Genomic DNA, 12,027 nt, shown 5'->3' on the forward strand with positions numbered 1-12,027 from the left:
TGGAGCATCCCTCAATCCTTCCCAGGACCAAGGGCCTCTTCTCCCACGGAGTCCAACAAGACCATCCACTGCTATCTATATATGCTGCTCCAGACATGGGTCCCTCAATGTGTACTCTTTGTTTGATGGTTTAGTCCCTGGGAGCTCTGAGGGAGTCTGGTTGAAGATCATTTTTTTGGTTATTTTATTTATTTACATTTCAAATGTTATCCCCCTTTCTGGTTTCCCCTCTGCAGACCCCTATCCTATGACTCTTCCCCCTGCTTCTATGAGAATGCTCACACACCCACCTACCCACACACTCCTGCCTCATCACCCTGGCATTTTCCTACACTGGAGCATTGAGTCTTCACCGGACCAAGGACCTCTCCTCCCATTGATGCCAAATAAGGCCATCCTCTGCTACATCCTCTGCAGCTGGAGCCACGAGTCCCAAATGTACTCAATGGATGATGGTTTAGTCTCTGGGAAATCTGAGGCATTCTAGTTGGTTGGTGTTGTTCTTTCTATGTGGTTGCAAACCCCTTCAGCCCTTGAAGACCATTTTTATTAGCATTCTTTTTTTTATGGAAGAATGTATGGAATTGTTTGTTGTATACTAGAAGGAATACTTATGATGCTTTACATTTCAAATGCACAGGACAGCTGTACAGTAACAATGATATCCACTTAGAAGGATAAACTACAAATGCTACTATAACTCAATTCACTCTTATAATATTCACTTCTTCCCTCTTTAGGAAAGTCATTAAATACAAATGTAGATTAATTTCATGTAAATATGCCCTTTTCTTCATTGTAATGAATAATTTTAGCTATGTATAAAGCTAAAGATAATTAATCCAAACTGTAATAGGTTGAAGAGGATTAATCATTCACCAAGTAATCAATTTATAACTCTTTTCTTCTGCTTTTTTAAATAAATAAAAATTCTGCACATATAAAGATAGTTTCTATGAAAATTACCATGAGTTTCATAAATTTAATGTATGTTTGTTTATTTTATAGGTCTCCTTAGATGGAATGTCATAAACCAGGAACATCCAAAGCATCAATGTGTGAATTACTGTCACTGCACTAAGACAGAAAGCTCAGTAGTCACAAACACCTCAACCCTGGATCCCAGGACACTACATTAAGTACTGGAGTATTTATTACTCTTCTGTGGGAGAAAGCCTTTGCCAATGCTTACAAGGAACTCTTTATACCTGCTTCTCTGGATCCTGTTTGATGGAGGTCTCCTAACACCACTTCAGCCACAGCCACAACAGACTTTAGCCATAGAACCAAAAGAAAATGTTATCCACCTTCCAGGAAGAAGATCCCATTTCCAACGAGTTAAACGTGGCTGGGTATGGAATCAGTTTTTTGTGCTGGAAGAGTACATGGGCTCCGAACCTCAATACGTGGGAAAGGTAATGCCTTGTTTCTTTTGACAACCACTTGATAGGAAAGAGGAGTAAAGATTGTGTATTTTATAGGACTATTTTGTACAGGAGTTGAGCAAACCAGTAACTAGTCCACTGTAATCAAAATCGAAGAGACTTGGTTCCCCATCTTGACTGTATCCTGGGTAAACCTTGCAATATCCCATTTCCTCTCTGTGCTCCTCCATTCAATTTCCCCATAATTTTGATAAAATAGTTTAAATTTTGGTGTCCAATTTTGAGGACAGTAATTTAAAATCCTTAAACTACATTAAAAATATGGGCATAGTGCATTATTGTCTACAGACAATATGTAATTTCTGTCCATTTCCAGGTTCAAGGGCAAATTTCCAAACATAAATAGTATATCAATTCCTGCTTTGTCTCTAGTGACATACTATATGGCATTTACTTTTAATATGTTTGTAGGGTCTTGCTTATGCTTCAACAATAATTCTCTAAGACTTATTATGTGTCATTTGTTTACTGACCAATTTATTTATTGTATATGTACCTGAGAATGTAGGTGGTGGTCAGAGAACACTTGGAGTAAGTCTGCTGCCTCTGTACACTGTAGGTTCCAGGATCAAAGCTAGCCCTGCTTAGCAGCATTCGTGTTCTACCCTCTGTCTTGTTTTTACAGTGCCTCATTTTATTTTCTTTTGTTTTGGTCCAGGGACAATTTTACTAGAGTTTAAAAGAAAATCACCCTGAGGCAAACAAGCAGTAAATCTCATCAGCTGTGTCATTGCCTAGAAATGAAGAGTGGAGGAGAAAAAAATGATAAAGATAAACCAAGCAGAGTGACAAAACAAAAAGTGTCATGCCTTTTGAGCTGGTGACATCGACATCTGCCACATGGCAATAAATGGTCACTTGCCTTTAGTGAAGAGTGTGTATTCTAGAGTACTAGAGAAAGACTTTATATGTTCTAAACAATACTGGCAAGAAGAGACAGGAAATGGAGGTAATTAAATAAATGAATCAATCAATAAATAAATGAAACCCAAACCAAACCAACCAACCAACCAACCAACCAACCAACCAACCAACCAACCAACCAATTAACCAAACAAACAAACAAAAAACTCTCACCTTCTGAGAAAAGTCGGAAAACTCAGTTAAGTTTCATTCACCTTTAGATCTAATTATGAGGATGAACTTATGGAACAGAAATGGTCATCTGTTCTCCCTAGGGTGTCTTTTTTTTATTCTTTCTATTCTTTCATTAATTATTTTTTTTTTATTACATTTCAAGTGTTATCTCCTTTCCTGGTTTCTCCTCAGGAATCTCCCTTTCCCATGGCCCTCCCCCTGCTTCTATGAGGGTGCTCCCCTAACCATCCACTCCCTACTGCCTCCTTGACTCTTTCCCCTACCCTGTGGCATTGAGCATTCACAGGACTAAGGGCCTCTCCTCCCATTGATATCCAACAATCCTATCCTCTGCTATATATGCTGCTGGTGCCATGGGTCCCTCCATGTGTACCCTTTGCTTGGTGGTTTAGTCCCTGGGAGTTCTGAAGGTCTAGTTGTTTGATATTGTCCCTACCATGTCATATACTGAACACACTTTCCATTCTACAGAAGTCCCCTCATTCCTGCAGGTAGTTTATATTTCCATTTTTGAGTGGTTCTCCAGCAAAATTGAAAATTAAATTTTCACCCCCGCCAGGGTCTCTTGGCCACCACAGTTTTCTTAATAAAAATTAATTGATCTCTGAAATCACTGCTTAAGAAGAAATAGTTCTAAAATATTTCATGAGTTTGTAAAATCTGTACAAGGCATTTTTACCATAAAAGTCTAGCAACTGCATAAATATATTTTTATTTTTTATTTGTTACAATTTTACCCATGTAAGAATATACAGGAAGTATGTTTTTCTTAAAAAATATCCATTAACTTTGATTGTGTGAACTGTTTAAAAATTAACTTGATTTTAATATAAACTAAAATATAATTACATTGCTTTCTTTCACAACACTCCATGTTGTCCCTCACTTCATTTCAAATTTGTGGTCTCATTCTAATAGATTATTGTTAAAGCACACAAACACACAGACTTACAAATACACACATATGTCTATAAATCTATAAATATATAACTACAACCTACTGATAGAAACACTGAACTTAGTTTAAAATAAAACTACAAACAGAAGTTGCAAGAAAAGCAACAGAGGATTCAGAACTAAGTATAGAAATCATGTTAGTTGATCATTATTTAGACTAAGAATTATGAAAACCCAGAAGCTGATAAGACCATAAAAGATAGATGAATCAGGCAGTAGAACGCTGAAGACCAATAAATGCAATTCAGAACAAGTTACTGTCAGTGCTTACATTAACACTAACCACAAAGTCTCTCTCATACACTTTTGAGAAAATAGCTCTCAAATTCACCACCCTGAAAGTGGTGCATACAGTTTCTGCTTCTCTGATGCCTCAATGTCATACACACACACACACACACACACACACACACACACACACACATATGGTATATTTATTCATTCATTTAATAGAATTAGAAGCCCAGAGTAATGACAGAAGAGCATATATTTCCCAATCTACTCCACAGACATCAGCTACTGTAGCTCTGTTTGTTTTCTGGCATCACCTGGAATTTTCATCATAGTTTTTGCTTATATCTAAGTAAGATATATAGCCTTTAATTATAAAGACTGTCGGTGATAAAGTAAAATATTTATTTTGTCCTTTTACAATTTAATTTACCTTTCAAATGAATGCACATGAAATGGATCTAAGGATTTAGTATTGAAAACAATTCCTTAATATTTTATAATTTTATCTTTGGAATTTTCAATGAACTATGTAATTAATCTAAATGAGTGAAGAATAATTTATTGATGAATAGATTTTAAAATTTGGTTTAATATCTAATCCTTGGCATGTAAATATTACCATTTCGATTGGTATGTGGCATCACAATTGTAATAGGTACACAATTTCCATGCCAAGATGAATTTACAATGTAGTGAAACAATGGTGGTCAAGATTTCCTTTTCAGAATTTCATTAAACAAATTCAAGTTTAAATAACTTTATGTTGATGCTTCCAGATTTGTGAATAGAGTTATGACAGTCCAGAGACTAATTTGAGGCATTGTATGCATGTGTGTATGCAGATATAAATATATTTACACTCCTTATCTTTCAAGAAACAGCTTTGAGGTTACTTGTAAAAATATTAATTAGAATGAAAAATATAGAATTTAAAACTTAAGAAAATAGAAAGCTAAGAAATACCAAGCAGGGTGATCGGATGAATGCTATCAATGAGCTTTAAACTGGAGATTCTGTTTTTCTTTAGAAAAACATAAAAAAAAGTATAATCATCAGACATCATCTATTGGAAATGAGTTCTTAGGAGAGATAATGAGTTTTATCTACACCCAAAATAATGGCCTCATGCAATTTAGTAAACTATAAAGCTGGCATCACTTAGATGACATAAAAGCATTGATGATCTTCGATTTTAATGTTGGAAGATACGAAGGTTGGCACCTATTCAAGGACAATCACATTATAGCATTAGTTATGGTGACTATTAGTGCATCTCTCTTCGAAGAAAATGGAGGGATAGTCAATGAACACCCAAAGAGAATGTCAGTCTTTTCTTCAAAATAAGGTAAAATACCCAGGATGAAGCTAAGATTGTTTTTTATAATTTTCATAATTTAGTAAATGAAAATACCCTCTGGGGCTTGCTAAATTAAAGCACAAGGAAAGAGAAAGGAAAGTAATAAAAATATGAACATATGCACATTAACCCACAATTACTTGGATTTGCAAAGTTGATGTTACTGCATGCCTATAAAACTGTTTTGACAGAGCCTTGGCGTATGCTTCTAGAAAGTACTGCTCATTTAGTCTTGCAGAAATTACTGACTTGTCATTTTAACAACTCAATGGACTACAACTAACAGTATTTCTTCAAATTTTATTTTCTAAAAGAAATACATAAAATTAAATCATTAGACTATGCTTTCAGATCTATCACCTTTTCCTTAAAAATTGTTGATGCAGAATGCATTATCACTTGAGACAATATTAAGCCATGTGAAGAAAAATGAAAATTTGAAGGTCCCCAGGTTGCAATTTTAATAGGTAAATTTATTAAATGTTTCCTTTGGGCACTGTTTTAACTGCTTTATGTAGATAAACTTGCATAACCTTCAAAATAGAATTATGAAGATTTATATTAGTATTTTCATTTTAAAAATAAGAAAACCAAGGCTTTAAAAAATAAGTAACATTAATAGACAGTCAATTATAAAACTTATGGTTTAAGTCAAATAACCAAATTTCAGTAGAAATAAAAATTGAACATTATTAAGATCTGTGACTTTATACTTTAAAAAATTAAGTTTACATTTTGGGAGCAATGTGGTCTTTGAAGGCTCAGGTCTTACAAAATCTTCTCACATTCTAACTTTGGAAACAAATAAACAAATTCTTAAGATTCATCTCAAATTCTTTCACATCTGTTTAGCCTTTCTTGAATTCCTGAGTATTCTGTATCTAATCTCATCCTTTTCAGTATCAACACAATCTTAAAAAAGTCTCTCTATTGCACCAAGACAAAAAAGAATTAAACATGTTTTCTACTGCAATAATTTGCCCCAGAACACTATGTAAATTATTGGATAAAATGTACACTTTCCTGTAATCAAAAACAAATGCTGAAGATGATGTAGAGAAAAGTGTATCTTTCTTTAATTTGATGGATTTGCAAACTGCTAAAGTCTTTGTAGATGTCACTAAGAATAACTTCCTAAAAGATAAAAATAGATCTGCCATTTTTCCTAGTTATATACTCCTTGACATGTGTCCCAAAGACCCAATGTCCTACTGCAAAGATACTTGTTCAACCTTGTTTATTTCCACTTTATTCATAGTAGCTAGAAAATGGGGTCAACCTTCAACTCACTAATGGGTGGTAGAAATGTGGTATGTATTCACATTGGAATTATATTAAGAGTAATAAAAATAAAATGTATCGTAGATATCCCTAAAATCTATTATATAAATTAAGTTAAACCAGACTCAGACAGAAACACAAACACTGCATTTTCTTTCTTACTATGTGCCATAGGTCTAAGTCTTTTTACAGAAGTGTATATCACCTGGAGTAACCACAGAACATGGGCAGGTAACCTATGTTAATAACCTATGTGTGGATGGGAGCAGAAGGAACTCTAGACAAGGAACCAGTAGGTCATATGTACCATGAATGGGGGAAGGGGCAAAACCGACAGGAAATGGGGTATTAAAAGCAGATAGAAGATAATTAAAAGGGATAGGGAGAGATAAATTACTCTAAATATTTTTCACAAAAAGGGAAACAGCATCTCATGTTAATTAAAATATTTATGTTACATATAATTATATGTACATCCTCATATAAACATATTTTAACAGAATTATAAAATATGGGGTCCAGTCGTCTTTCAAAGAACAAAAAAAAATCCCAGTGATAAACATAATAAAACTCCCTTGGAGTTATTCATCAAAGGAATCAAAGAGAACCCCCCCTCAAATTGTAGTCTATTGTAGATACTCTTACTGCTTTTCTGAGCTTGGAGGTAGGAAGTCACTGCCTACAACACCACAGTTGACAGACACAGGACTTAAAAGGAATTGAGCTGAATCTAATCTGGAAGTGTTCTCTCTGAAAATTAGTTCTTGTAGAATAAAAAACATGCTATCAGAGCTGCCAAGGGAGGGAAGCATTCATTAATACTACCAAGATATAAAGACCATGGAGTGCATCAATGACAAGAGCCACAAGCTATCTCTAGTAATGCTATCATGACATTTTAATCTTGGGGATAACCAACATCAATCCCATAGAGCTAAAGTACTTCCCAAGAGGAAATTACTAACTGGTAATGTAAACCTAAAAACGTGGTTACTTACTGTAGAAAATACCATGGACATTAAAGAATAGCCTACTAATGTTATTTTGCTAATCCAGTGTAATTTCTAACTGCATTCTATTATCCAAATTCCAATCCTGTATATTTATACCTAAACATAAATGCAGCCTTTCCCTCTTTTTAAAGAAACTTTTTTTGCAGCAAATGGATACTATTACAGAAACTCATAAATAATAAGTTTTAAGAGAAAAAATGACATTTTTTAAAAAACCCAATGGATTCATCTACAAGGTCATCTGTACAGCCAAGGCTTAAGGAGCATAAAAAACTAAAGGTAGACAAATGGTAAGATCATAAAATCAGCAACTCTGCTTCCACATACGTTGTTTTACACATGTCAGTGGTCTTTGTATATTTCCTCTCTCAACAATGTTTTCTAAACAAAACCCATAAAATTACACCAATTTATATATAAACCTTGATTGGAGAAATTTCATAAAGCCTCATTCTTGGATGAAGAGCTAAAGAATGTATTAGCTTCTGTGTATGTGTTTGTGTGCGTGTGTGTGTGTGTGTGTGTGTGTGTGTGTGTGTGTGTGTGTGTGTGTGAGAGAGAGAGAGAGAGAGAGAGAGAGAGAGAGAGACAGAGAGAGAGAGCGCTTCATAAATTACCCAATTTCAGACAGTCATCCTTAAAACGTATGACTAAACACTAAATGTACTAAGAGGGGTATATAACAGTTATATATCACTTTTGTTGATCATAATGCAATACTGTGTGAACTTCAAAGTTGTTTGACCAAAGAACCACATGCTTTTTGTTGTGGTACTGTTGTGAATCTTTGTGCAAACTTATATCAACTGGGGAAAAAAAAAAAAAAAAAAAAAAAAAACTGTGATGAGATTTTGATGAGGTCTGGAAGATGCTGTGTGGTATCGCTGTATACACAGAGTACACAACCCAAAATGCACTTTGTGCAGAACTACCTCTTCTGGATAAGTGTAACCCTCTCTGTATAGCAAAATGGGAAGCCATCACAAAAAAAAAAAAAAAAAAAAAAAAAAAAAAAAAAAAAAACCCAAAAGGAACAAACAAACAAACAAACAAAAGCCACAACTGAAAACAATTTAAAAATCAGCAGCCCCATCAGATAAAATTGTATCACAGATACTGCATCTATGACCAGGGAACATAGAAAAGGAGGTAGTAGGAAGAATGTAGGAGAAGAATGTCCTTAAATCTGTTATAGGACAGTGTCTCTTAGGAATGTGAGAGCAAACAAGACTGGGATGCAAACACTGATGGAAATGTTACCGTGCAAAGAAAAAAAATTCACTTGGTCCTACCTCTAGACAAAGAAGTAGTAACATATGGGAAAAGAAAAAAATAGCCTCTCCTAGGGATAATTCCACTTATAAGTTATTCAATAAAAAATGGTCATCTGGAAACTGCATACAGACAGAAAACAAAAACAGTTTACACACACACACACACACACACACACACACATGCACACACATGCACACACATAACTGGAATCCAGTATTTTGGTTAAGACAATATCACAAAGTATTATTTTAAATTGTACAGTTTTCAATGACAAAGAAGTCTTTCTACCATTTGCCGCCTTTATATCACTACCTATTCATGGGGAAATTATTAAAAGTGTAGCATATATGCTACCTTTTATTCTCAATATCTAATCACAAATGCATAATACATGTATGAGCTATCATAATGTCTAATAAAGGAAAATATGATCAAAATAGCTGTAAACTATATTATAAAGAACTTTGGAACTAATACATTGAAAAGAGAGGATAGTAGGTTCACTTTGTTGTCCTTGCGACACAGAAGCAAACTGCTCATTTAGTTATTTTCCCACAGTACTAAACCATGCATCTTCTATATAAATAGCTTAGGCCAGGTACCAGGGGATATGCTAATTGTTCTAGCAATGAAATCACATCTGGTACAGTGGCTACAATTGGAGTCACCACCTGGTTAAGTTTATGATAATCCATTGTCATTATCCAAAACCCATCTGTCTTCTCCACAGGCCAAAAAGGCAAGTTGAATGGGAATTTGATCACTAGCCTCATGGCTTTCAAGTCCATGTTGATTGCATTAATTATTGTAAGTCCTGTAGAAACTCAGCCATACTAATGGTTTGCACTTGACCTTTCTCACCATAGTAGCACTTGCTCTGTGAATCAGGCAAACCATTTGGAGATTCTACCAGCCTCCAAGAATATTTATTTCATGGTCAAGTTTAGATTGGAGAGATGAATAACTATGAAGGCGTGGGAACAGAGGTACAGCCATGAAAGAGACAAGTTAAATTCCATTTGTCACCTAAGCTCTAGGAGCTCTGGACTCCTTAGAGGACAGAGCAGCAATATGGCTCTTTTGTAATTAGTGTACCTTCATTGGCCATTTTTCTGTCACCCAAATGGAGGATGACATTTTGTTGGTGGTGGTGATGTTCAGTTATAGTACTAAAGGACTGCAGATCAATGTGGAGAGATCTGGGAATGACTAAGAGTGTAACTTTACAGATGTACAATGTGGTTCTTCCTCACATGGTCCCAGACATGGGTGTGAACTGCAGCAAATTTATGATGTCGGGGTTCCATATTTTAAGCCTTGGTGTCCATTTTTTATTGTTGTTTTGTTTTACAACTCACATACAAATGTCTTGTCTATATGGGACAAATGAGAAATTAATGGCATTTATTTTAGTATTGGTGAATTTTAATATGAGCATTATAAGTTAGTTTTTTTCTGCCTTGTTCCTAGGAAGAGGGTGATCACATGAGCAATACCTTAGGCCTGACTGTCACAACATCCCCATTGTCCCTCTTATTAGTAGCCTTTAGAGTGACAACATAAATATTGCTTTCACTTTGAGGATTTTTCTAATCCACTGACAGTCTAGAGTTGTACTCTGTAGAAAAGTGATCATGTGGAGGTTGGATTTCCTCTGCAGAATATGTCTTATACAATGATGATGAAAGGACCATTCTGTGTCCCTCCACAGATGGGTAAATAGGAAATATAAAACTTAGCCTGTAAATTACACTTTCCTTAATCATTTCAATAGATTTTTTTCTCAATAAACCAAGGAAAGTCAGCATATTACATCCACATTAGTTGATTAATATTTTACTCTGTGTTTCATTTAATAAAGAAGCCAAAAGGCCAGAATTAAAACTTTACCACCTTCAGTAGCAAATTCAGATTTTCTGCTTAATGTCCCAGGGCTATTAGATTCATTTCATCATCTTTATTTTTCCTCACCATTCAACACATGTTTCTTAACATACCCATGTGTGGTCTCCAGATCTGTATCTACATAAATTAGAAAAAATAAAATGCTTCTGTTGCAACTTTCCCATGGATAGCACACTGCCCTTCAGCTTCAGAGGCGAGCTGGGTCATAACTTCCCTAACAGAACTAGAATCAAAGAGGTAGTGAGATGGAAACTCGGCAGTCCTGGCAATAAACTGCTTCAGGGAAGGCCATCACCATTCCCTTCGGCAATGCGGGTTAATTTCTTCATATGAAGTACGGAGGCTAGTTCTACTCGGAGAGAAGCCTCATCAGACTTTAAGAACTCAATGTACTCAGATTCACTGGGTCTCTCCACTCATCCCCACACCAACACAGAGTCCTACCTCTCCCCAGGCAAAGGTATTCTTTATAGGAAGACACTGCCAAGTCAGAAACTCAAGGTGCACTTCAGTTCAACCACTAAGGCAACATGAGAGCTATACAGGTTTGGTTTTCTTATTTACTTCTCTTCTTTTTACATTTCTTTTTCTCTACATATAAGAAATAATGAGGAACTTTTTCAGGTGAAAGAGAATTGTATGTTGTAGATGACTGTTGAGATGGAACCTGATTTTTCTCAGTGCATCTTATTTTTTTTTCCTTTGCTTCATCATGTGACTGAAATCAATCAGTTTTAATATAATTACTAGTTTAAAAAATGTGCTTTACAGATAGATATTATATAGATGGCTGTCTAGACCCTTGCCTTTGAAACCTGATTAAGATTGTCTTGATGACGCTCTCACTTTACCCTCTCTACAAACTCTGAGTGCTAGCTAATATGTGACTCAGACAAAACAGATGCTTAAATATAACAACAGCAGAAAACTATTTTCAGAAACTCAGACGAGAATTTTATCCTCAATTCTTGAAAAACTATTTTTATAACAACACCTGGGGAGTCAGGATACTTCACCAAATGAGAATGAATAATATATCTATATGTGTGTGTGTGTGTGCGCTCGCAAGCTTGTGTGCACCTGTGTGTTTAAGAAATAAAGAGGAGAGATAAAGAGGAGAGAGAGAGAGAGAGAGAGAGAGAGAGAGAGAGAGAGAGAGAGAGAGAGAGAGAGAGAGAGAGAGAATAAAATGCATGGTACTGGTAAGACAATAGAATAAAAGCCCAGAAAAAAGAAAACTTTTGTTTTTTGCACAATGTATTCTGTTTTTCTTTTTACTTAGGAATAATTGACTTGTTTTGTTAGATATTTCAACATATTAGATATGGCCAAGCCACATGAAGAAAGATAACTTCTTTAGCTTGATCACATATATTGTCTTACTTCCACTAAAATACAAAGCCCTTGGAAACATGCAAAATACTGTCTGAAAAATATCATGTGTTTGGAGCAATGTAATTGA

General features: G+C 35.1%; 1 protein-coding gene across 2 annotated transcripts in view; it reads left to right on the forward strand.

Annotated features, from left to right (window-relative positions):
* Positions 1-1,184: 1,184 nt before the first annotated feature.
* The window catches only part of CDH12 (cadherin 12), a gene marked incomplete at both ends in the record, with an annotated part of 283,200 nt that continues 272,357 nt past the window's right edge, over positions 1,185-12,027 (forward strand). For both annotated transcript variants that reach the window (XM_080933791.1, XM_080933792.1), the window contains one exon: positions 1,185-1,415. In XM_080933791.1, coding sequence (XP_080789917.1) covers positions 1,185-1,415 — 231 coding nt within the window. The remainder of the gene's footprint in view (positions 1,416-12,027) is intronic.

This window comes from Micromys minutus, assembly GCF_963924665.1.
Source record: "Micromys minutus genome assembly, chromosome: 20".
Taxonomy (NCBI): domain Eukaryota; kingdom Metazoa; phylum Chordata; class Mammalia; order Rodentia; family Muridae; genus Micromys; species Micromys minutus.